This window comes from Festucalex cinctus, chromosome 1 (genome assembly GCF_051991245.1).
Source record: "Festucalex cinctus isolate MCC-2025b chromosome 1, RoL_Fcin_1.0, whole genome shotgun sequence".
NCBI classification, from domain to species: Eukaryota; Metazoa; Chordata; class Actinopteri; order Syngnathiformes; family Syngnathidae; genus Festucalex; species Festucalex cinctus.
Window position 1 is genome coordinate 3,761,263 of NC_135411.1, and position 27,185 is coordinate 3,788,447.

The 27,185-nt window shown below is 36.8% G+C and overlaps 1 protein-coding gene across 7 annotated transcripts in view; it reads right to left on the reverse strand.

Annotated features, from left to right (window-relative positions):
- LOC144013395 (disco-interacting protein 2 homolog C-like) overlaps window positions 1–27,185 on the reverse strand; it is an 89,640-nt gene that overhangs the window by 47,582 nt on the left and 14,873 nt on the right. For all 7 annotated transcript variants that reach the window (XM_077512229.1, XM_077512220.1, XM_077512211.1 and 4 more), the window contains exons 2-11: window positions 14,625–14,696; window positions 12,156–12,269; window positions 11,878–12,003; window positions 9,933–10,229; window positions 6,042–6,197; window positions 4,776–4,895; window positions 3,733–3,930; window positions 2,300–2,391; window positions 676–786; window positions 461–584 (exon numbers count right to left, since the gene is read on the reverse strand). In XM_077512229.1, the coding sequence (XP_077368355.1) occupies window positions 461–584; window positions 676–786; window positions 2,300–2,391; window positions 3,733–3,930; window positions 4,776–4,895; window positions 6,042–6,197; window positions 9,933–10,229; window positions 11,878–12,003; window positions 12,156–12,269; window positions 14,625–14,696 (1,410 nt within the window). The remainder of the gene's footprint in view (window positions 1–460; window positions 585–675; window positions 787–2,299; window positions 2,392–3,732; window positions 3,931–4,775; window positions 4,896–6,041; window positions 6,198–9,932; window positions 10,230–11,877; window positions 12,004–12,155; window positions 12,270–14,624; window positions 14,697–27,185) is intronic.

Consider the following 27,185-nt stretch of genomic DNA (forward strand, 5'->3'; position numbering starts at 1 on the left):
ACCACTTATCTGTCCAGCAACTGACTCACTTTTGCATACGTTTCTATGAAAAATGTTCATTACACCTTCAATTTTACCATTTTAAAACATATTTTACGTTTTGACTTTTTGTTTTTGAAGCACACCATTTCTGAGGAATATTGACATTGGATTTAATACTTCAGTCATTTTATTTATTCATTATTTATTTATTTCATTTTTATTTCTTATTTATTTATATTATTATTATTATTATTATTTCATGAATTGTCTAAGACATTTATCTGTCCTGCAACTGACTCAGTTTTGCATACATTTTATTTATTGAATTACTTTTTTATGTCTTGAGTAGTTTTATGGTAGTCGACGGTGGATTTATGACCCAAGCAACGTCGGCATCGTCATATCGCGAGATGAGCCTCGCATCACGTATCGTATGGTATGTTGCCGTCGCAAACGTGCTCGTTGTCGCGGCAGCGACCTTTAAAGTGCAGAATGTCCCCGGTGGCCGTCTTGGGAAGTCCTTTGTGGCAGAGGTCGCTGGTGAGCGCCACGCTGACGCCGCAGCTTCCCAACAGGAAGCCGATCTGCTGACTGCCCGCGTCCTGACCGGCCGAAGAAAAAACGCCGTTAGCGCGTTAGCGTGCCAAGAAAAAAAAAAAAAAAAAAAAAAAAGTCCCCAACGGGCACTCGGACCTTCCTGGTGAGCGGCACTTCGATGGGCACGGGGACCACGTCGGCCAGCAGGCAGCCGTAGAACGCCGTCATGAAGGAGGCGGGGTCGTTGTTGGGGAACACCAGCGCCACCTGCGGGACGGAGGACAAACACGCACATTTGTTTTTGTTTTTTTGTTTTTTAAAACCATCAAATTTGTAACATGGATTTACTTTCGACTCGAGCTGGCAAAATGAATTCATTCATCGACAAACAATCGATGAACAAATTAATCAACAGTTTTCACACGCAACTTATATTGATTTCTAACGCAGATTTTTTTTTTTGCCATTAAATTTCTAAAACTGAAATTAAAAAAAAATTAAAAAAAAAAATCGAATTCTAAATCAGAGGTTACAATAATCGTGTTCCCTCGTTTATCGTTCCAAAAACTACACGCGATCATGGAAATCAACGTTAATTAAAAAAAAAAAAGAAAAAAAAATATGTTAATGATATATATTTTTTTGTTTGTTTTTTTTCGTTGATTTATTATAAATGCTTTTTCATTCATCATATATGTTTTTTTTTTTTTTTAAATTTTCAATTAAAAGTATGTGTTTTTTAAATTACTCATTATACAGCACAGTATATTTTTTTTCATTTATTATATATGCATTTGCATTTTGGTATAAGTTTTAGTTTATTAAGAACACTTTTTATTCATCATTTATGTTTTTTTTGTACAGTATTTTTTTCCCCATTAAAAGTATGTTGATGTTTTTTTAAATTTGTTATACAGCACAGTATCTATTTTTTCCATTTATGATATGTTTTTTTCATTTTGGTATGATTTTTAGTTTATTATGAATGCTTTTTTAATTCATTATTTATGTTTATTTTTCATTTAGTCATTTTTTTCCATTAAAATTATGTTTTTTGTTTTATTTATATATATATCTATTTTTTTTTTTATTTCCGGAATGCAATATTGTGCAACGACGTGACAGACATCGTCTCGTCGAGACGAATCGGCGGATGCTCGTATGTCCCCGCTCGGACGTACGGTTCGAGAGAGATGGATGCGCAAAGATAAAAAAAATAAATAAACGAACAAAAAAGCACGCTGTAAAAAATCTGCTGCGAAAGATGAACCCGTGATAAATGAGGGAACACTGTAAAACTTTATATCTGTCTCACCTGATCATATTAAAATTGCAAGGGGGAAAAAAAAAAAATAAGCGTTAAAAATGTGCTTGTTACAAAAAAAAAATAAAAATCAGTCCAAAAGATTTAAATGTCAGATGACTCAAAAGAAACAAAACATCTGTATCAGCTGTTTTTTTTTATGAACATGTCTTGACACAATTTTTCATTTTATTTATTTATTTGTTTGTTTGTTTATTTTTAACAGATGTTTTTTTTTTTTTACTCAGAATTTTCCAGACTAATTTTCAAGGACTAAATCAGAGTACAAAATTTGATTTATATTTAAAAAATCAAATCAAATCAAATCAAATGTCTCGGAATTCAAAGTCGTGACTTGTGACTTGAAGTCACGCGGCACAAAAGCAGCACATGATGAAAAAGTAAAAGTGACGCCATGTGAAAGTTTTTGTTTTGGCCGCCTCCGTCATGCGTTTCGTGCCCAACTCATGTACTGACTCGGTCTCCGGGTCTGACGAGAGGTTCCTGTTTGGTCCCCAGCTTGTGCGCCAGGTTGTAGGCCACCTTCACACTCCTGGACCAAAGTTTACCTGCAAACACGCACACGCACCAAACGAGAAAAATAATAAATAAAAAATTCTAGACGGTGTGTTTGTGTTGAATATGACAACAATCACATATATATTTTTATAAAAATCCTGTTTTACGGATTTGGACTGATTTTACAATGCCCACGGAATGTTGTGTTCTCTAGCAGGTGTCGTGGGGAGCCCGTCGCTATCCAGCCTGTTTTCCATCTTTCCCTCCACTAACACACCTGATTCATGACCGGGATCATTATCAGGCTTCCGCAAAGCCTGCTGATTTGTCTCCAAAAATTATGAACTCATTTACTCCCAATAACGTATAAATACGTTTTTTTTAAAGCTCTACATGTCCCAAAGACGTATTTATACGTTTTTTGTTGTTTTTATGCTACAGCATACAGAAGGCTTTGATTTAGCCTCTCAACTGCAAAGAACGGTTGCAGAAATGGTAGTAATTACACAAACGGCCAGCAGGTGGCAGCAGAGCAAATGAGATCAACCAGGGCCATCGAGAAAAAAAAGCTCAATTACTTACAATTTTGAATAGATTTGTGAAAACTGATGAAACTTTTCTAATGCTAATTGCTGCCAAACGGAAACAGATAGAAACATACTTTTTTTTTCCTGATGAAAGAAGAGACTTTCATCTTTCTTTTGATAGGTTCCATGTTTTAATAGCAATAGAACACAATATTCTGTGGGCCTTGCAAAATCAGTCAAAATCCAGTCAAACAGCCGGGAGCGAACGGGATTGCGAAATGTGAAAATGGCGGCGAGTGAATGAGTTAGAAAGATTTAAAAAAAAAAAAAAAAATGTAGACAAAATTTTGGAACACATATGTACAAGTGTAAATGGAAAACGTGTGAAATAAAATGCAGAAAGTGGATTTTTTATTTTATTTTATTAAATGTAGACAAAAATATTGTGACATATGTAAAGTGATAATTAGTGTTGTTCCGATAGCGATACTGGTATCGGCAGAGGTTGCCGATACTGCATTAAAACAGCGGTTTCGCTATCGGTGACTGCTCGCGAGTAACATGCCGATACCATTAATTCCAAAGCTAATCTAGGAATTTGGATGCAGCATTTTGTGCCTTGCTGGTGTACGACATTCACTGATATGTGACATGATCACCGCATGCCGATCGAAGACATCCGATTGGCCCTTGAATGCTTTGAACCAATGGCCGATACTGCCAAGCTGAGTATCGGTGTCGGGGGCCGAAAAATGCTACCGGAACAACACTAGTGAGAACAAATGTGGACAAAAGTGTTGCGACACATACGAGAAAGTGACCAAGCGTGTCAGTGTGGGCGACGTTTGCGTTTTTGTTCCCCACCGTAAGTGAGCTGGCAGAGCGGCTTGCCGCCGGCGTGGACGCTGGTGAGGCAGGGGGCCTTGGGGGAGATGGTGCCCCAGCGCTGCAGCGCCGCCTCCAGGCAGGGCGGCCAGCTGCTGACCGCGCCCACATCCTCCCCCTGGGCCGGCACCATCTGGGGCCCCTCCGCTTTGGGCACGTTGGGGTCCGGCTGCTGCGCTGTCGCGAGCAAAAAAAAAACAACAACAACACACGCAACATCTCAAATTGAACTAAAAGGAAACATTCGATTTATATATATATATATATATATATATATATATATATATATATATATATATATATATATATATATATATATATATATATATATTAGGGGTGTGAATTGCCTAGTACCTGACGATTCGATTCGTATCACGATTCACAGGTCACGATTCGATTCGATACCGATTAATCCCGATACGAATTTATAAGTCGATTGTTGCGATTTTTTTTCATTCAAATTTAGAAAATACTAATCAGTAAGCTTGTAGAGTGTAAGATTTATATGAAAATGTATGATTTATTTATCTGAAATTTCAGTCTTATAGAGGTTGTAATCTGTTTCATGTTTGAACAGCATTAAAATAAAATATTAAGGCTTAATGTTCCGTTCATATAACATTCTTCCATGCTCAAGGTGTGAATCCTAAAAAAAAAAAAAATAAAAAAAAAAAATAAAAAAAAATCGATTCTGCCGATTATTGAATCGATTCGAGAATCGCGCGATGTAGTATCGCGATATATCGCCGAATCGATTTTTTTTCACACCCCTAATATATATATATATATATATATATATATATATATATATATATATATATATATATATATATATATATATATATATATATATATATGTATAGGCATGAACATTATGAACGGAAGCTAATGCTAATCTGTGCTAACACTGCAGCTCTGCTTACCTATTGGCTTCGACGTGAAAGAAATGTGGCCAAAGTCTTTTTTACTATATAAATGATCCAAATTGTGTTAAAAAAAAAAAGAAAAAAGAAAAGATTTACCCTCCAGCATCTCCTCGGAGTCGTCGATGAAAAACTCGCGCAGCGGCGGCCTCTTGGGCCTCTTCAGCGTGTTGACCAGCTGCTGAATCTTGGCGGAAACTCTGCTGCTGACCGGAACGCCTGACGGCAAAACGTCACAAAACGTCACAAAACGTCACAAAACGTCACAAAACGTCCGCTGCGCCAAGTGAGGCACAAATGACGTCGCCCTGGAAACATGCTAGCTTGTAGCTGTTAGCATGTTGCTGCGTGGGGCTCTGAGATGTTCTAAAATATCTTAGAGGAAGACTCAAAACAAAAGCGGAATGTTAACATTTATTTATGCATTTATTTATTTCAATATTTATTTTAGCATGTATTTATTTTTTTAAACAGTTATTTATTTACACATTTATTTATTTATTTAAACATGTATTTATTTATTTATTTATTTATTTATGCATTTATTTATTTTAGTATTTATGTACACATTTATTTATTTATTTAAACATGTATTTATTTTATTTTTTAACATTTATTTATTTAAATATTTATTTAAATATTTATTTATTTATTTTAAACATTTATTTATTTATTTATGCATTTATTGGTTTTAGTATTTATTTATACATTTATTTATTTTAGTATTTATTTTAGCATTTATTTAGACATTTATTTATTTAAACATTCATTTATTTATTTATTTATTTTATTATTTATTTTAGTATTTATTTATACATTTATTTATTTATTTTCGTTTTTATTTTCGTATTTATTTATACATTTATTTATTTATTTTCGTTTTTATTTTCGTATTTATTTATACATTTATTTATTTAGGTATTTATTTTAGTATTTATTTATACATTTATTTATTTAAACATTTATTTATTTAAACATGTATTTATTTATTTATTAATTGCTGTTTTTATTTACTCAAATATTTGTATTTTTTTATTATTATTATTTTTTAATTGTAGAGCTGTGATATTAATAGCGTGTTATCGCACTATTTTTGCTTATGGTTATCAATCGAATATTGTGGCCCTAGAATTGAACCCTGCGGAACTCCATCAGTCATCTCATCAGCCACTACAGAACTTAAACTTACTTATCGATTAATCGGACAAACGGTGTTTTAAAATGGGTAAACGAGGTCCCGAAATGATGAATCGATTATCCAAATAGTTGCCGATGAATTTGCTAATCGATTCCTGGCAACGTCTCTCATCTCAACAGAAAAATGTTCTTTCCCCTTTGCCGATCGATTCATCGTGTTTGGCTGACCGTCTCCGGTGTCCATCAGCTCCGCGTTGCCGTATTTGGGCGTCTGTTTGTGGGCGGCGCCGCCGCCGCCGGCCGCCATTTTGGCCGGCGGGATCCTGTCGGCCGACGCGGCGTCGTTCGTGTCACTCGTCACGTCGGGAGGGGCCGAGCGCATCTCTGCGGAAACAAAAGGAGTGCAAAACATTTGACATCCGCTTTTTTTTTTTTTGGATTCACTTGCACACGTTTCAAAAGTCAACCTGACGCGATTTGGATTTTCATTCCCGAGTGATGAGTGCGAGCGTTTGGCCTTCGTTCCTTCCTTCCCGCGTGACGCGACGGCAGATGTTCCGCCGTGGCCGGACTGGGTTTCCGAGGAGCAGACACGGATGATGTCATCCGTCGATGACATCGTGACCGCAAGAGAAAAACTTCCACAAGATCGCCGAATCGATGCCAATCGACGACCGCGAATGCCCACGCAAACTTTTTCCAAACGGACCGATGGAAAAAAATCCTCACGCAGAAAGTCCGACTTCACAACACCTCAATTGTTGCACAGTGCAAATCAAAAAATGTGTATATATATACATATATATATACATATATTATTATTATTATTATTATTATTATTATTATTATTATCATTGTATTTATTTTTTTTTATAAAACAACATTGCAGAGCTGCGATTGGGTGGCAACCAGTTTGGGGTGTACCAGCTGAGATAGGCTCCAGCACCCCCTGCGACCCTTGTGAGGAATAAGCAGTCAAAAAAAAAAAAAAAAAAAAGGACAAAAAAAAAAAACATTGCAGAGTGCTACTTTCCTAATCCCAAAAAAACCCAACTTTTTTGTTGTTGTGTGTTTTTAGGCATTTCTTTTCGAGTGGGAACAATCGAAACGTGTTCGCAGGGCTGTGCAATTATTTGAAATTCAATTACTATTTCAATTATTACTCTCCACAATTACAGAATTGTAAACAAAAATAAAAGATTATTAATACTAATTTTGGGTTGTTTCGATGTATACATTTGTAAATTTTTTTTAAATTTTAAATGAAATTTAAATTAAATTAAAAAAATTAAAAATTAAAATTAAATTAAAATTAAATTAAAATTAAATTAAAATTAAATTAAAATGTTAAAATAACCAAAAGAAACTTGCATAATTATAGTATTTCAAAGAAATGTATTTGTCTTCATATTTTTTTGTTTAAACATTTTCGTTTTGCACCAAAAAAACCCCCCAAAATGATCGTCCTGATTGTGATTTCAATTATTCTCAAATTAATCGTGACCAATATTTTCTTCCGAATTGAGCAGCCCCGCGTGTTTGTAGCGCAAAGAAAAGCGAATTACGAACCGTTCCAGGTCAATTTGTTGCCTTTTAGCAGTTCAAACTAAATGACGCAACTTGCATGGCCAGATAAAAAAAAATTTTCAGGGCTTCCGACACTTTCACAAATTTCAGACTCGTGTTCATTTTATGCACCATTTTTTTTTAAATCCGACTGATTTAGTTGATTTTGTTTCGTTTTCATTGAGGAAATGAAACGATAACTTCCGATGCAAGAAAGACAAAAAAAAGAAAAAAAAAAGAAGCCCTCCAGACGACCTGCACGTGGACGTGAAGTTTTAACCTTGACAGGCGGCAGACATTCTTTGTGATTGGACGCCAGATTGGCAGGAGGCGGGAAGAAGAAGAAAGAAGAAGAAATGAGGCTGGCAGCGGCCCACATTCCGACGATCATCAATAAATACAAAACAGACGGCGACCTTGCGTCCATGTTTTCCCCTCCAGTGCTTGCAAGACGCGCGCGTGCACATTTGATTTCACTTTGGGATACTTTCACTAAATCTGTCTGCAAAAATGAGCTTTTTTTTTTGTTTTTGTTCATCTATCAAAAAAAAAAATCGTCCGATTATTGGCCTTCAATCGTCCAAAACAATCATCCAATTGGGCCAAATGGACGATTGTTTTCCCCTTAAAATGTGATCAAAGAAAACCAAAGTTTCCGATGCTGTGAAAGTACCCCGAATGCACCATTTTGCTTGCGTAGCATTAGCAACTAGCATGTGTGTAGCGCATGTTATTTGGGTTATTCTGTTCTCCTTAAAATAATAATAAGCGTCCTTTGAAATGTTTAACACATTCATTGCCAGACCAGCAAAAAAATGCATCATTTGACGTCTTTTTCCGTCAATGGCAGTGAATGAGTTAAACATGGTAAAAATCAATGAAGCAATTATAAATTGTTGCTATAATGTACAGCAGGGGTGTCCAAACGTTTTCCTCTGAGGGCCACAGACAGAAAAATAGAAAGCTGCAAGGGCCACTTTGATTTTTTTTTAAAGTTATTTATTAACACATTCATTCCCAGACCAGCAAAAAATAAAATAAAATATGCATCATTTGACGTCTTTTTCCGTCAATGGCAGTGAATGAGTTAAACATGGTAAAAATCAATGAAGCAATTATAAATTGTTGCTATAATGTACAGCAGGGGTGTCCAAACGTTTTCCTCTGAGGGCCACAGACAGAAAAATAGAAAGCTGCAAGGGCCACTTTGATTTTTTTTTAAAGTTATTTATTAACACATTCATTCCCAGACCAGCAAAAAATAAAATAAAATATGCATCATTTGACGTCTTTTTCCGTCAATGGCAGTGAATGAGTTAAACATGGTAAAAATCAATGAAGCAATTATAAATTGTTGCTATAATGTACAGCAGGGGTGTCCAAACTTTTTCCTCTGAGGGCCACAGACAGAAAAATAGAAAGCTGCAAGGGCCACTTTGATTTTTTTTTTAAAGTTATTTATTAACACATTCATTCCCAGACCAGCAAAAAAAAAACCAAAAATGCATCATTTGACGTCTTTTTCCGTCAATGGCAGTGAATGAGTTAATGAGTGAACTGTCAAACTAAACACACAACGTGAAGAATGACATCCGCTGTGTATTTAAATACGAGACAAGCTTCGTTTTTAAAAACATCGCTAGCCGAGCGCAAACAGGAAGTGAGCAAATGCTAACAGGAAGTCAACTTGGGGACAAACATAACATGAGATAACATGCCGCAAAGGCACAAATTCTTCCCAATGTGTGAAAAATAGATATTTTAATAGAATAGAACGTTCTTCTGTACTCACTTTAAGTGCGTACCCCAATGGATGCACGGCACCACACTGCCCCCAAGAGGCCAAAACGCACAGGAACACTCAGTATTTGTTTTGACTGTTTTTGTTTGTTTTTTCAGTTGCTATTATTTGAGTTTATTTTGTTCTTATTTCACTTTCTTATTGTGCTTATTGAGTCATTTCAAGTTATTATATTATATTATAAATAGTTTCAAGGAATCAAAGACTTTCTTTTGTCATAATTTTTCTGTTTTTACTGATTTTTTTTTTTCTGTCCTAAAAAATATTCCGAAAAACAAGGAAAAAAATATTCAGAAAAACGGGGAAAAACATGATTAAAAAAAAACAAAAATTACCCAAAACTGAACAAAATATTCAGAAAAACAGAAGGAAAAATTACTCAGAAAAAAACAGGAGAAAAAAAATTATTCAGAACAACAGGGGGAAAAACATTATTTAAAAAAATATTCCAAAAAAACAGAGCAGTATTTTATTTATTTTTTTACCTATAACCTCCCTACCTCTGTTTTTTTTTTTTTTAATTTGAGAAAAGCAGCGGCTCTACAATTGAACCGTGTGTAAGACGCTCAGTTAATAGTTTAATTAATTCATTAATTAATTAACCCCTATAATATATATAATTATATGACATAATTAATATATACAAATAAATATTAATATTATAAAATAAAAAAATAAAAAAAATATTTGTAAAAAAACATCGAAATAAACTATATAATAAAATATGAATGAATATGAAAGAAGCTTCGTACCGGTGTCGCGGTGCCGCTGGTGTCGCCGCAGGTGCTGCTGTTGCGCCGCCATGTGGACGTGCTGGGCCAGAACCTCGGCCAGGCGCCCGCCGGCCGCCGCCGCCCCGCTGCCGCCGGACGAGGACGACGACGACGAGGCGGTGGACGAGTTGGTGTTGGCGGCGGACGGCGACGTTCCCGCGACGCCCGCGTTTCCGCCTCCGTCCTCCTCCTCCTCCTCCTCCTCCTCCTCCTCCTCTTCCTCCTCGCCGTCTCCCTCCCGGTAGTCTTCACCCCCTTCGGAACCCGAGGACGTGTCTGGGAGCAGACGTTTGGACGTTTGGAAATGGACGCGTTTGTCAACTGGAATCCAACCGTTCGCCGCCGTTGACGTGTATAGACGTGTTTCATAATCCGGCAACCAAAACATTTCTCAGACTGCACCAACAGACAGTCAATCGATCGGCATCACGTAGACTCAAGATTGTCATCATGTCGAGGATAAAGTGTTGACATCGCACAGCCTAAAACCGGTTGAAACTGGATGGTGACATCACAGTTGACACTTGACCTCCCAACTTAACAGGTCACCAACTCAAACTTAACCCAGACGTGAGACAAAATTCCAACCCCCTTCGCTCCCGCCTCTTTTACTGGATTTGGACTCATTTCGCAAGGTTCACAGAATATTGTCTCTGATTGTTATAAAAACATGGAACCTACCAAAAAAAACGATTAGAGTCTATTCTTTCATCGGGAAAAAAAAAAAAACGTATATTTCTATCCGTTTCACAAATCTGTTTAAATAACAGTGGGGAGAAAAAAAGCCTTTTTGCAATATGGCCCTGGTTGATCTCTTATACTCTGCTGACACCTGCTGGCCGTTTTTGTAATTACTGCCATTTTTTTCACCCGGTCACTGCAGTTGAGAGGCTGCATTGAAGCTTTCTGTATGCTATAGCATATATATATATATATATATATATATATATATATAAACAAAAAAACGTATTAATACGTCTTTGGTACACTTAAAACATTTAAAAGAGAACGTATTTTTCCACCTTTTTGGGAGCAAATGAGTTTATACTAATTTTGATTGAGTTGTTTAAATTTACACATTTGCACCTTTTTTTATTTTATTTTAAAAATAACCAATTTAATAAAAAAATAATAATAATTCGTCCAAAAGGAACTTGCATAATGAAAGAATTTTGTCTTAATATATATTTTTTTTACGTTTAAACATGTTCTTGTTTTGTACCAAAAACTAAATGATCAAAATAATCGTGATTAATATTTTCTTCATAATCGAGCAGCCCGAGACCTTCCTGACACTTTAACCTTTACAATATTGATTAATTAATTATCTGCTATATTTCGGTTCTTTTTTAGAAATGTCTTTTTTTTTTCGAGTTCTACAGATGTTATTTTTTTTATTGTATGTTTCTAGAAATAAACTATAGCTATGACCTTTAAGTGATACGTCTTTTGTCAATGTTTGTTAGGGTTCAAGCGATACTTCACTTATTTCGCCCATTATAGCAATACAAAGTTCAGATTTTGTCGATAATAAATGTGATATTTTCATTACTTTTCACGTACAATTAAAAAACCATTGAAAAACACATTTCGCAACTTGCTGTCGACTGAAAATGACATCACAACTGCTCGGGGAGCCAATCACAGCTCAGCTTGTGAATGTCACGTGACCAAACCGACTGAGCTGTGATTGGTTACCCGAGCAGTTGTGATGTCATTTTCAGTCGACAGCAAGTTGCGAAATGTGTTTTGCGAGGTACTAATTGGACGTGGAAAATAATGAAAGGATCAAATGAATTCTAGACAAAACATCAACTTTTTATTGCTATAATGGGCGAAATAAGTGAAGTATCGCTTGAAGTTTAAAGTCGATCTGTTCCACCGACTCCGAGTTTGCCATTTCACCCGTCTCACGTTGAGGTACCTGGCGGCGTGTAGGCGTCGACGGAGTTGTGCGCCAGCAGGGAGCGCCGCTTGGACGGCATGGGGACGGCCATCTTCCTCTCGCGGTGTTTGGCCAGCGCCGCCTGCACCGCCTCGCTGTGGATGTCTGACCACACGCAAAAAAAAAGACGCCCGTTTTCAAAGCGTCCGCCGATCGCCGGGTGACCGCTCCAACGGGCGGGCGGGCGACCCATCCGGATCGCCGGTCGGATTGGAAAAGCTCACAGCAAAAAAGTGATTTTGCGGTCGAATGCTCACCTGAGCGGTAGCGTTCGTCCCGAGAACCCGACAGACGCCTGCGGTGGTGTCGCGACGCCGAGGAGGGCGTGGCCAGCGGCGCTCTCCGCTCCGGCACTCCCGACGGGTCCGCGCCTGCGCTCAAAATGCCATTTTTGGTGGGCTCTTGGCTCATTTAATTGGCTAATTTTAACTCTTAAAATTGAGTTTTGCGCTTATTAGAAGTCGGCCGATTATCGGCCTTCAAACATCGGCCAAAAACAATCGGCCCATTTGGGCCAAATGGTCGATTATTTCCCCATGAAAACGTTATCAAAGACAACTGAAGTTTCTGATGGTGTGAAATAGGGGTGTTAAAAAAAAATCGATTTGGCGATATATCGCGATACTACATCGCGCGATTCTCGAATCGATAAAAAAAGAAATCGATTTTTTTTTTTTTTTTTTTTTTTTTTTTTTTTTTTTTTTTAAGAGCTCAGAATTGTTCATTCGGTAGTCTTACCGATTCAACGTCTTATCATCATTGCCTTTTTTTTTTTTTTTTTTTTGTGTGTGAATCTATTTTTCAACTTCCATTTTTAATGGAAAAATATTCTACAAAACGTCTGACTTCGGGTTAGGATTCGCACCTTGAGCATGGAAGAATGTTATATGAACGGAACATTAAGCCTTAATATTTTATTTTAATGCTGTTCAAACATGAAACAGATTACAACCTCTATAAGACTGAAATTTCAGATCAATAAATCATACATTTTCATATAAATCTTACACTCTACAAGCTTACTGATTAGTATTTTCTAAATTTGAATGAAAAAAAATCGCAACAATCGACTTATAAATTCGTATCGGGATTAATCGGTATCGAATCGAATCGTGACCTGTGAATCGTGATACGAATCGAATCGTCAGGTACTCGGCAATTCACACCCCTAGTGTGAAAGCACCCTGGATGCGCCATTTTGCTTGCGTAGCATTAGCAACTAGCAAGTATTTTTGCGTATGTTATTCTGTTGTCACGAAACGTCCTTTAAGATGTTTAATGAGTTAACTGTAAAAATAAACACACAACGTTAACAATGACATCCACTTAAATTTAAATACAAAACATGATTCGTTGCTATCCCAGAGCAAACAGGGAAGTTAGCAAATGCTAACAGGAAGTTAGCATCGACTTCAGGAGTGTTTTTCCTTCAAAATAACGAATATCCACACACAAACGTTGATGAGATAACACGACGCAAAGGCACAAATTCTTCCCAATGTGTGAAAAATAGATGTTTTAATCGAATAGAACTTTCTTCTGTACAAGACTTATAATTAGCATAACAGTTATGCTAATTCCATTAGCTTGTCTATGGAGTTTCACATTATATGTTAGCGGTAAGCTAGCACACTTTGGGTTGATAAACGATATGGTTTAGTTGAACATTTTGATGTTTTAATATGAGATGCACAGGTGCAACAATTACTTATCAATTGATCAGGGCAACTATTTTGTTTGATAAACAATTGTTTATAAAGCTCTCTGAATTTCAGCCTCTCGTCAGTAAATATTCTCCGATTTTGTATTTATTTATTTTAGACTAGATAGCTTTATGTGTTTGTTTTCAGGGGTTTTTTTTTTAATTAAAATTTGCAAACATCTGCTTTTTTTTATTTTTTTTTATTTTGAAGACAAACATTTTTTTTTACCGATTTTTCGATGGATGTTCCAGACCAATCCAGCAATTATTATTATTATTAAATTATTTTAATTTAATTTTAATTTATGCATTTTACACACTGGCGATTTTAGAAATATAGTCTTGTTTTGAAATGCAAGGGTGGCAATTACAAAAATATGGATTTTTTTTTTTTAAATCCAATGTATCTATTAAAAAACTGAAAAATCAACAAGAAATGCATCGATGATGAACATGATGTTTAGTTGCAATGTTGAGCGCTCTTGTTTTTACGAGTCCTTTTGAAAGTCACGGTCAAATCTCTTGAAGCGAGCGCACTGGACTTCTTCGGAGCCAGCCGTTAACTCATTCACTCCCAAAAACGTATTTATACGTTTTTTAGGTTTTTCTATGCTAGAGTTTTTGTATGAAGGTTTTGATGCGGTTTCTGACCTGAAGCGGTCACTTAAAGCGATGGTACTTATTACAATAAAAAAAAAACGGCCAGCAGGTGGCAGCAAAGTATAAGAGATCAACCAGGTCCATGTTGCAACAAGCTCTTTTTCTCAGTATTTTCAACAGGTTTGTGAATAATGATAATTGCTACAAAACATAAAAACATAAAAAAAATATATACTGTACTTTTTTTTTTCCCTGATGAAAGAGACACATTTTTTTTTTTTGATAGCAATAGAACATGAAAATGGCTGGGAGTGAATGAGTTAACTGTGCTCAGCAATACTTGAATATGCATTATTATCTTACAAAAATCCAATAAAAACGATCAAATATATTTCAAGTACGCGTGAGGCCTGAAAATGCTTACCTGGGCCTTGTGGTAGAAACGCTGCGATCAGCTGGGACCTTTTCTTCTCGTAACCTTTCTGCGTGATGTCGCCTGACAACGAGAAGGAAAACAAAAGACGATTTTGGTCATGACGACCTGATTTTTGAACAAGCTGCATCGGCATCGGTTGGTCAGGCGCGAATGAAGCCGCACGCACCGATCACTGGTTAATAGGGGTGTGAATTGCCGAGTACCTGACGATTCGATTCGTATCACGATTCACAGGTCACGATTCGATTCGATACCGGTTAATCCCGATACGAATTTATAAGTCGATTGTTGCGGATTTTTTTCATTCAAATTTAGAAAATACTAATCAGTAAGCTTGTAGAGTGTAAGATTTATATGAAAATGTATGATTTATTTATCTGAAATGTCAGTCTTATAGAGGTTGTAATCTGTTTCATGTTTGAACAGCATTAAAATAAAATATTAAGGCTTTATGTTCCGCTCATATAACATTCTTCCATGCTCAAGGTGTGAATCCGAACCCGAAGTCAGACGTTTTGTTGAATATTTTTCCATTAAAAATGGAAGTTGAAAAATCGATTCACACACACACACACACACACACAAAAAAAGGCAAGGATGATAAGACGTTGAATCGGTAAAACTACCGAATGAACAATTCTGAGCTCTTAAAAAAAAAATAAAAAAAAATAAAAAATAGATTTTTTTTTTTTTTATTGAATCGATTCGAGAATCGCGCGATGTAGTATCGCGATATATCGCCGAATCGATTTTTTTTTTTAGCACCCCTACTGGTTAATAAACAGAAATTAGGGAACAAAAAAATATTTTGGTAGTAAATTTTAATGCAAAATTTAAATGAATCGATTGAATAATCAAGAGATGAATTGATTGTAAAAATATTCGAAACGCGTGAAAAGTCGCTGACTCATGACGACGTCAGCACGAGTTGCGCCTCAACCCGCTCGAGGGGGCGGGGCTTCCCGCCTTTCCCAATTCAAATTTGGGACAACAAAGAGCCCGTAACATTTTCTCATTTTCCAATCAAAGTGGGCGGACGCCGGCTGCTTGAGTTCAACCAAAAAGGATGAAGTGTAGTGACCTGACAACCTGAGAGGATTACTACAAAAAAAAAAAAATCGTTTCGTCTGACGGGTGATGTTGTGACATCACAACACAATCAATGGGAACGCAACAGCGGAATCTCGAAAAAAGGCCGCCGTCTACAACGGAACACGCTCGGCGAAAACGATCAAGAACAATCGGTAAATCGTGTAAAGAGCACACGTCATCCGGAATATAAGACAATCGTGCAGAAGGAGCACAAACATCGAGAACAGAAGATTGTCATCGACAAGAAAACACGACAACCCAGAATAAAGACAATCATCGAGATTACGATGCAATACTCGAGAAAGGAAAACAATCAACTCAAGTAGAACGCAACAATCTCGACCAATAGACAGTCATCAAAAACAGAAGAAGAAAACACGATAATCTAGACTAAAAAAATCATCACCGAGAACAGAACACAATTGTCGACAACAGAACTCAACAATCTAGGAAAAAACGGTCAAGTGGAATAGTACACAATCGTATAGAAAGGAACACAAACATCGAGAACACAAGTCAACCACAAGAGGAAAACGGTAACAAAAAATAGATCTAGATCATTTTGTCTGCAAGAGAACGCAATCATCTGGAATAAAAGACAACATAGAACAGGAGAGTCGTCTAGAATAGAACGCAATCGTACAGAAGGAGCACAAACATCGACAAGAAAACACAATCTGGAATAAAAAGCAATCATCTAGATGAGATCCGAATAATCTAGAATGGAAAACAATCACTCCGAATAGAACACAATTATCAACGATGGAACCCAACAATCTAGAACAAAAGAAAGTCATCTAGAATAGAAGACAAACACATAGAAAGGAACACGAACGTTTAGGACAGAAGAAGAAAACATGATCATCGAGACTAAAAAACAATCACTGAGCTAGAACAGAACAAATTTGTCTACAATACAACTAAAAAAAAAAAGAATGGTACACGAACATCTAGAAGTCTACAAGAGAATCATCTCAAAGAGAATCTAGAACAAAAGAGCAGGACAATTGTTGGGGCACAAACATCTCCGACAGAAACCAGTCACTGATAAGAAAACACGATCATCTGGAATAAAAAGCCATCATCTAGTATACAATGCAATAATCTAGAATGGAAAACAATCACCTCGAATAGAACACAATTGTCTACAATAGAACTCAACAATCTGGAAAAAAAAAAAAACAGTCAATACAAGAATAGTACAACTACATAATCATATCAAAAGGAAGACAAACATCTAGAAAAGAAGTCAACCACTACAAGAAAAGACGGTAACACAAAACAATCATCTGGACCATTTTGTCTGCAAGAAAACACAATCATCTGGAATAAAAAGAAATCATCTACATTAGTGCATAATCTAGAATGGAAGACAATTACCTCGAATAGAACACTATTGTCTACAATAGAACTCAACAATCTAGAAAAAAAAACAGTCAATATAGAATAGAAGACAAATACGTAGAAAGGAACACAAACATCTAGAACAGAAAAAGAAAACACGATAGTCTAGACTAAAAAACAATAATCACCTAGAACAGAACACAATTGGCTACAATAGAACTCAACAATCTAGAAAAAAAAGTCAATATAGAATAGTACAACTACATAATCATATAGAAAGGAACACAAACATCTAGAACAGAAAAAGAAAACACGATAGTCTAGACTAAAATACAATAATCACCTAGAACAGAACACAATTGGCTACAATAGAACTCAACAATCTAGAAAAAAACAGTCAATATAGAATAGAAGACAAATATGTAGAAAGGAACACAAACATCTAGAACAGAAAAAGAAAACACGATATTCTAGACTAAAAAACAATAATCACCTAGAACAGAACACAATTGTCTACAATAGAACTCAACAATCTAGAAAAAAAAACAGTCAATATAGAATAGTACAACTACATAATCATATAGAAAGGAACACAAACATCTAGAACAGAAGTCAACCACAAGAAAAAAACGGGAACACAAAACAATCATCTAGATCCTTTTGTCTGCAAGAAAACACAATCATCTGGAATAAAAGGCAATCATCTAGATTCGATTATAATAATCTAGAATGGAAAACCATCACCTCAAATAGAACACAACAGGCCTACAATAGAATCCAACAATCTCGACCAGTAGACAAACATTCAGAATATCGTCGACAAGGGAACACACGGTCATCTAAAAGACAATCTAGAACAAAAAGAAAGTCGCCTAGAGTAGAAAACAATCGTAGGAGCACAAACGTCTGGAACAGATGGCAGTCATCGACAAGAAAACACGATCATCTGGAATAAAAAGCAATCATCTCGATTAGCTTGTAATAATCTAGAATGGAAGACCATTAACACATTCACTGCCAGACCAGCAAAAAAAAATGCATCATTTGACGTCTTTTTCCGTCAATGGCAGGGAATGAGTTAACGTCGAATAGAACGCAACAATATTTGAACAAAAGTCATCTAGGGTAGAAGACAATTGTGGATAAATGTGGACAAACATTTTTTTTTTAGAAAAGAAGAAGTTCTGTCAACATTGAATATTTGTAGAATTGATTGAATCAATCTCGAAGAAGAACAACCATCAACTGGAGAAGAAAATCATCTGGAAGAAAAGATCCAATCACTTTTGAGGTTGTTGTTTTGTTCCGGAAGTTTCTTTTTTTTCATCCGGAAAAAACAAACAAACCGTCAACTGAATCATGATTGTGTCGTTTTGGGCAGTCGTCTCGAATCAACCGGCGACGACGACGAGCATTTCTCACAATCCAGCCAATCCGAATGCAAAACTGAGGATGATGACGCAAGTGTCCACGAGAGGGCGCCGTGGTGCCGGGTGGATGAGGTGGGGGGCGGCAGGGGGTGGGGGTGCTGGGGGGCGGGCGTGCCACCTACACCCGCCGGGTTGGGTGAGGCCCCGCTGGTCGCTCCTCTTACTCACTTCACTAGCTTGCACTATACACTTTGTAAATATACACATAGGGCACACAACACATTTCTTGGTGGGGTGGGGAAGGGTGGAAACACCGTCTTCACCCTTCAACTCCCCTCCAATTTTAATGCACCTCACGTCCAAGGGGAGGGGTGAGTTGGGGCGGGGAGCCATCAGAGGGGATGGACTGCAGTGCCTGGCAGCGCTGTGGTCCCCCCCATTTGTGTCCCTGCCCCACCACTTTGTCCCTCCATTCCCTTTTTTTAATGCACCACACATATACATATTCATTTTTTGGGGGGGGATACGGGTGTGTCGGAATAGGGGAAAATTTTTCCCTCTGCTCCGACTCACCTGCTCCCAATTTTAATGCACCACACGCACACACTTGTATATACACTGGGTGGGGCCACATTCACGGTGTAGGGTAGAGCTCGCCAGTCGGCGAGCTGGCGGACTCAGTAACAGGGTTAGGTGTCACTTGTACTCTGGCGTGACGACCGGGGCCTCTCCCCACCGGGCTCGGTGTTCTGGTGTTCCGCCTTCTCCCCTGGTGCTTCCTCCTCTGCTTCCCCCCTCCCGCCGCTGTGCAAATCTCGCGCGGCTGGAGGTGGGGTGGGCACATCTTCCCTCTCTGCGCTGCTGCCCGGTGCCGGTTTCCGGGGGGGGTGGGGGGTTCTCGCGGGGGGCCGGGTTCGCGGGGGGGGGGTGGCGGCCGTCGGGGGGGGGCGGCTTGTTTGGGGGGGGGGTGGAGGTATGGGTGGGTGGGGGGTTGGGTGCTGGGGGTCGGGGTGTGTTCGGGGGTTTGGGGGTCGGGGGTGGTGGGGCCTGGGTCGTGGTGGATGGCGGGTTTGGGTGGGGTGCGGGGGGGTCGTGGGGGGATGGGGGCTGGGGACCGGTGGGGCGCTGTGGGGGCCCGCTGGGCCTCGTTCTGCGGCCTTGGGCTCGGGGGTGTGGGCCGGGGCTGGGGCGGGGGTGTTCCGGGTGTCTGGGTCGGCTCGCCGACCGGTGTCCGCTCGGGTGGCTTGGGGGTGGCCTTGGTGCTGCCGCGGCCTGGGGATTCCGGGGGGGGGGTGCTCGCTTTGCTGGACCGCGGTTGACGGCTTCTTTCTTTGGTGGTGGTCCTTATGCATGCCAGATCCATCGCACCAGCATCTACTGAAACTCAAACAGAAGTTGCCTCTCCCTCCCACAGCCCCTTGAATCAGTGGGTGCTGGTGTCTGTGGATCTCACTTTGCTTTATCTATCCTTCCCTCCTTCCTCTCTTTAGTTTTTCCTCTGGTCACTTGAGATCTCAATTTATTGGAAGTTTGAGGTTTCTGGGGTTGGCATAAGACTCCGGTTTTGTAACCACGCAGGAGGGGTCTTGTTGGTGCTGGACTTCACTTTGATGGATTGGATGTACTGGCTTCTATTGATCTCACTCTGCCTTATCGATCCTTCCCTCCTTCCTCTCTTTAGTTTTTCCTCTGGGCTCTTGAGATCTCGCTAAATTTGCTGGAATTTAGAGGCTTCCGGGGTTGGCGTAAGACTTTGATTTTGTAATCATGGGGAAGGCAGGAAGTGTTTGGTCGGTGCTGGATGTCACTTTGATTTACCTTTCTTTTCTCTTTATTTCTTTTTTTTTCTGACCTTTTCTCTGGTCTCCTGACCATTTAAATCTCACGACTCTGGCAAGATTCTGAAGTACCTGGTTAAGGCGAAGGGTAATGGGATATTTATAAGGTTTTAGGTGAATGAATGAGTATAAATTTATAAGTATTTGCACGCACGCACACGCACGCACGCAAACGCACGCAAACGCACACACGCAAACGCACGCACGCACGCAAACGCACGCACGCAAACGCACGCACACATACACACACACCAAAAAAAAAAAAAAAAAAAAAAAAAAAAAAAAAAAAAGAGCAATGATGACAAGACGTTGAATCGGTAAGACTACCGAATGAACAATTCTGAGCTCTTAAAGAAAAAGAAAAAAAAAAAAAAAAAAAAAAAAAAAAAAAAGAATCCAACAATCTCGACCAGTAGACAAACATTCAGAATATCGTCGACAAGGGAACACACGGTCATCTAAAAGACAATCTAGAACAAAAAGAAAGTCGCCTAGAGTAGAAAACAATCGTAGGAGCACAAACGTCTGGAACAGATGGCAGTCATCGACAAGAAAACACGATCATCTGGAATAAAAAGCAATCATCTCGATTAGCTTGTAATAATCTAGAATGGAAGACCATTAACACATTCACTGCCAGACCAGCAAAAAAAAATGCATCATTTGACGTCTTTTTCCGTCAATGGCAGGGAATGAGTTAACGTCGAATAGAACGCAACAATATTTGAACAAAAGTCATCTAGGGTAGAAGACAATTGTGGATAAATGTGGACAAACATTTTTTTTTTAGAAAAGAAGAAGTTCTGTCAACATTGAATATTTGTAGAATTGATTGAATCAATCTCGAAGAAGAACAACCATCAACTGGAGAAGAAAATCATCTGGAAGAAAAGATCCAATCACTTTTGAGGTTGTTGTTTTGTTCCGGAAGTTTCTTTTTTTTCATCCGGAAAAAACAAACAAACCGTCAACTGAATCATGATTGTGTCGTTTTGGGCAGTCGTCTCGAATCAACCGGCGACGACGACGAGCATTTCTCACAATCCAGCCAATCCGAATGCAAAACTGAGGATGATGACGCAAGTGTCCACGAGAGGGCGCCGTCACCAGAAACTTTACCGCCTTTTTTTTTTCTTTTCTTTTTTTCACACCAGCCTCTCCAAACGCTCAATCGTGCAGCCCGCATGACCATATGGAGGCAGGCGGCCTGCGCCGAGTCGTGGGAAAGACGGCGAGAGGGAAGCCGGGAGGAGCCAAAGCGTCGCCGGCAGAACTAAACAAAAAAAGAGGAGGAACGTTTCCCTCCATCCAGCTGGTGAAACGGACACGGATGACTTTCGTGTTTGGATGCACAAAGAGGGAAGAAGAAGATGAAGAAGATGAAGAAGAAAGAATTTTTTGAAGTGTTTGTTTCTTGAAGTGTGCTGTCATCGACTTGTGTGTAACATTTTGTGGTGCTTCATTTGCTTGTATTGTATTTGATGTTGATTCTGTTGAATTGGGAAAAAGAAGAAGAAAAAAAGAAGTAGAAGAAGAAGAAGAAGAAGAAAAGGAAGAAGAGAAAAGAAGAAGAAAAAAGAAGAAGAAGAAGAAGAAAAAGAAGGAGAAGAAGAAGAAAGAAGAAAGAAGAAGAAAAAAGAAGAAGAAAAAAAGAAGAAGAAAGAAGAAGAAAGAAGAAGAAAGAGAAGAAATAAGAAGAAGAAAAGGAAGAAGAAGAAAAAAGAAGAAGAAGAAGAAAGAAGAAGAAGAAGAAAAGGAAGAAGAAAAAGAAGAAAAAAGAAGAAGAAGAAAAGAAGAAGAAAAAAAGAAGAAGAAGAAGAAGAAAAGGAAGAACAAAAAAGAAGAAAAAAAGAAGAAGAAAGAAGAAGAAAAAAGAAGAAGATGAAGAATAAAAGGAAGAAGAAGAAGAAAGAGAAGAAGAAGAAAAGGAAGAAGAAGAAAAGAAGAAGAAGAAGAAAGAGAAGAAGAAGAAAAGGAAGAAGAAAAAAGAATAAAAAAAGAAGAAAGAAGAAAAAAAGAAGACGAAGAATAAAAGGAAGAAGAAGAAGAAAGAGAAGAAGAAGAAAAGGAAGAAGAAGAAAAGAAGAAGAAGAAGAAAGAGAAGAAGAAGAAAAGGAAGAAGAAAAAAGAATAAAAAAAGAAGAAAGAAGAAAAAAAGAAGAAGAAGAAGAATAAAAGGAAGAAGAAGAAAGAGAAGAAGAAGAAAAGGAAGAAGAAAAAAGAAGAAAAAATAAGAAAAAAGAAGAAAGAAGAAGAAGAAAAAAAGAAGAAGAAAAAAAGAAGAAGAAGAATAAAAGGAAGAAGAAGAAGAAAGAGAAGAAGAAGAAAAGGAAGAAGAAAAAAGAAGAAAAAAGAAGAAAGAAGAAGAAAGAAGAAGAAGAAAAGGAAGAAGAAGAAGAAGAAGAAGGCCGCCAATTATAATCGGCCGATTATTGTCCTTCAAAAATTGGCCGCAACCAATCGGCCAATTGGTTTAACTTTAAAAAACATTATCAAAGAAAACCAAAGTTTCCGACGCCGTGAAATGACCCCGAATGCACCATTTTGCTTGCATTAGCAACTAGCATTAGCAAGTGTGTCGCGTACGCGATTGTCTTGTCCCTAAAGCGTTTCTTTATATTTCAATATTTACTATCAAGCCCGAACAGATAATCGGCCACAGATTATAATCGGCCGATTATCGGCCTTCAAACAGAATCCAAGCATGGAAGAATTCAGGCAAAAACAGCGCATGAAACAAATCAAATCAAGAGACGGATCGTAATAAACGGCATCAAGGAGCGGCAGGTGTTCACCTGACGAGTCGCCATTGAAAACGCCGGCAGGTGCTTTGAAGTTGCTTTTAACCGTCACTTTAACTGACGAGACGAAAAAAGAAAAACAAGTTGCGATGCTTTTCTTTTCTTTTCTTTTCTTTTCTTTTCTTGGCTCCGCCGAGGAAGCTGGAAAACCAGTTTGGCATTTTCCCGCGGGAAAAACAAAACAAAACAAAACAAAAACAACACGTTTTGGTCTCGCCCATTTTCCTTTTGTAAATAAAGTTTTGTTGTTTTCTTGCTGAAGAGGCCGACGCCGGCCACTCCCCTTTTATGACATACACTCAAAAAAAAAAAAAAAAAAAAAAAAAAAAAAGGGGAACTGTTGAACCAAATTAAGATTCAAATTTGAATTGTTGACCAACCTAAAAATTGTTTCAATTGGTAACACGCAAGTGAACTCGATTCATCCGAAGTTTCATTCATTACGAGTTCATGAATAAACTTCATATATTCACTTGAATTATTACAACTCCATTCGGATGACACGCACGCACGCACGCACACGCACACACATTTGTCGGTGATATTTGAAGCGTGTTCGGTGTCGGCTGCCGCTTGACCCCTGACACACTTTCAGCACACGCACACACAAACTTCTCTTCCTGTCTCCTGGACCTGACCCAATACTTTTGACTTTCAATTTGTGTGCGTGAGTGTGAGCGTGCACGTGGATTTGTGTGTGTGCGTGGACGTGCGTGTGACGGCGTGTTCATGGAGTTGCGCGTTTGCAATTATGGAAATCATAATCACGTTTATTCCGACTGCTATTTCAATCATGACGAATAAAATGGTCATTGATTGATTTTTAAAATGAAGATTTATTCCACTACTATTATTTTTACTTATTTATTTAGTTATTATTTCATAATATTATTATTTTATTTTATTTATTTATTATTTTCTATTATTATATTATTATTACTATTATTATAATTATTATATATATATATATATATATATATATATATATATATATATATATATATATATACACATATATTATATTACTATATTATTACTATTATTATTATGATTACTATTATTATAATATTTATATATAATATATTATTATATATTACTATATTATTACTATTATTTTATTTATTTATTATTTACTATTTGTTATTATTACTATTATTAGCATTATTATTATTAATTATTAGCATTATGATTATATATGTATATTATTACTATTATTATTATTATCATTATTATTATTATAACTGTTATTCTAATATTTATATATTATATATTATGATATATTACTATATTATTACTATTATTTTATTATTTATTTATTTATTATTTATTAATATTATTTTTCTTTGATATTTTTATATTATATTTATTTTATATTTTTATTTATTATTATTATTATTATTATTATTATTATTATTATTATTATTATTATTATTATTGTTATTATCCATCCATCCATTTTCTTGACCGCTTATTTATTATTATTATTATTATTATTATTATTATTATTATTATTATTATTATTATTATTATTATATAACTAATGGTAGTGTTTGTTTACCTTTAAATTGATGGGAATTGTTAGTGAGCTAATGCTAATTGCGATTGCTAACATATTAGCATAGGCTAATTGTGTTGTGGGTTCTCCTCAAAAATTGGTCCAAAAAAAAAAATTTATGCGTCAAAGCTATTTGAATCATTTTATAAAACATAATCCAACCGTCTATCACCAAAACATTAATGAATAAATAAAAATTAATTTCTGTTTGGGGGCGATTAATCAATTAGTAAGGATTTTTTTTTTTTATTAAATAGTCATTAGTGGCAGCACTTCTTTTTTTTTTTTGTCCCATTTTCACGTTTTAGAAAGTGAAAATGTCAAATTGTGATGAAGTGCGGTTGAGTGCGTCCGTGTGGATGGAGTTGCGTGTTGCAGGATGTGTGCGTCCTGACCCCCGTTGACCTTTTGACAACTTCCTGTTTCCACGCACACAACCTGTGCTGCACTTCTGCTGCTAATTTTTTTTCCTGGATTTTGTTACCCATTTCGCCACGTTTTCATGAAAAACATAATTGATGTATTTTCAACGGCGTGTTTTCAAGAATTGTTTGGGTTTGGAGAAAAACTATTTTATTTGGGAAATTTTGTTTTTATTATCATCATCATCATCATTATTATTATTATTATTATTATTATTATTATTATTATTATTATTATTATTATTATTATTATGTTTTAGGTATTTTTTTCCTGGCATATTGTTACCCATTTCTCGTTTTCTCCAAAAAACATGCAATACATTTTTACCAGCGTGATTTGTCATTATTATTATTATTATTATTATTATTATTATTATAATTATTATTATTATTATTATTATTATTATTATTATGTTTTAGGTATTTTTTTCCTGGCATATTGTTACCCATTTCTCGTTTTCTCCAAAAAAATATGCAATACATTTTTACCAGCGTGATTTGTCATTATTATTATTATTATTATTATTATTATTATTATTATTATTATGTTTTAGGTAATTTTTTCCTGGCATATTGTTACCCATTTCTCGTTTTCTCCAAAAAAAATATGCAATACATTTTTACCAGCGTGATTTGTCATTATTATTATTATTATTATTATTATTATTATTATGTTTTAGGTATTTTTTTCCTGGCATATTGTTACCCATTTCTCGTTTTCTCCAAAAAAAATATGCAATACATTTTTACCAGCGTGATTTGTCATTATTATTATTATTATTATTATTATTATTATTATTATTATGTTTTAGGTAATTTTTTCCTGGCATATTGTTACCCATTTCTCGTTTTCTCCAAAAAAAATATGCAATACATTTTTACCAGCGTGATTTGTCATTATTATTATTATTATTATTATTATTATTATTATGTTTTAGGTATTTTTTTCCTGGCATATTGTTACCCATTTCTCGTTTTCTCCAAAAAAAATATGCAATACATTTTTACCAGCGTGATTTGTCATTATTATTATTATTATTATTATTATTATTATTATTATTATTATTATTATTATGTTTTAGGTATTTTTTTCCTGGCATATTGTTACCCATTTCTCGTTTTCTCCAAAAAACATGCAATACATTTTTACCAGCATGATTTGTCATCATTATTATTATTACCACCATCATCATCATCATTATTATTATCATTATTATTATTACTATTATTATTAGTAGTAGTAGTAGTAGTAATATTATTACAGTAGCCTATCACTGATATTATTATCGAACTTTTTTGTTTGAGATGATATAAAGTGTCTTTTGGAGTATAAATGAAGTTTACATTGCGGTGTCTATTTATTGTTGTGATGTAATCGTGTTGAAAAGTGTTGTTGTTTCTTTGGAGTTTCCCGTCTTGTGATTGGCCGAGAGACGACTTCCCGCCCTTCTTCTTCTTCTTCTCCTTCTTGTTGTCTTTTTGTTTTCTTTGGCCGTCCTGACTCTCCTATTTTTGTCTTTTACTAATTCTCTCTTTCTTTTTTTCCCCTCCATCCTCCTCCTCGCCATCTCCTTTTATGGGCACGCCCACAACACACGTGTGGACAAAAGTATTGGGACACCGACAGGAAGTAACAAGGAAAGACTTCCTGATGAAAGCTTTGCATCATTTCCTAATCAAATCCAATCAAGTTAAGTGAATTGAGGCCGCGTGCGCGCGTGCGTGCGTGCGTCTCATTCATGTATTCATTGATTTGGCAGCGCGACGCGTCTGTCGAGCAAGCTGGGAAGCGGCCGAGCGGCGTCGGCGTCATGGAGAAAAAAGGAGCTTTTGTGAGCTCATTTTTTTGGCGCGCGTCGCTCCAAAGATAACAAAGCGAGGGAATAACGCGTGCGCTCGACATTGTTTCCGGATTGTCTCATTGAGGAAGAACAGCGGCAACGTACGTCCAAACGACTGCTGACAACTCTCAATTAATTCGCCATTAAGTGTCAAAGCTAGCTTGACGCTAACATATCATACTGGGCTAATGGAGATTAGCATCGACGTAGCCTCTTCCCTCGCCTCGTCGAGCAATATAGACACGGCGGTGGCAGTAAAACGTCGGATTCCGCTTGGCCGGTTCGT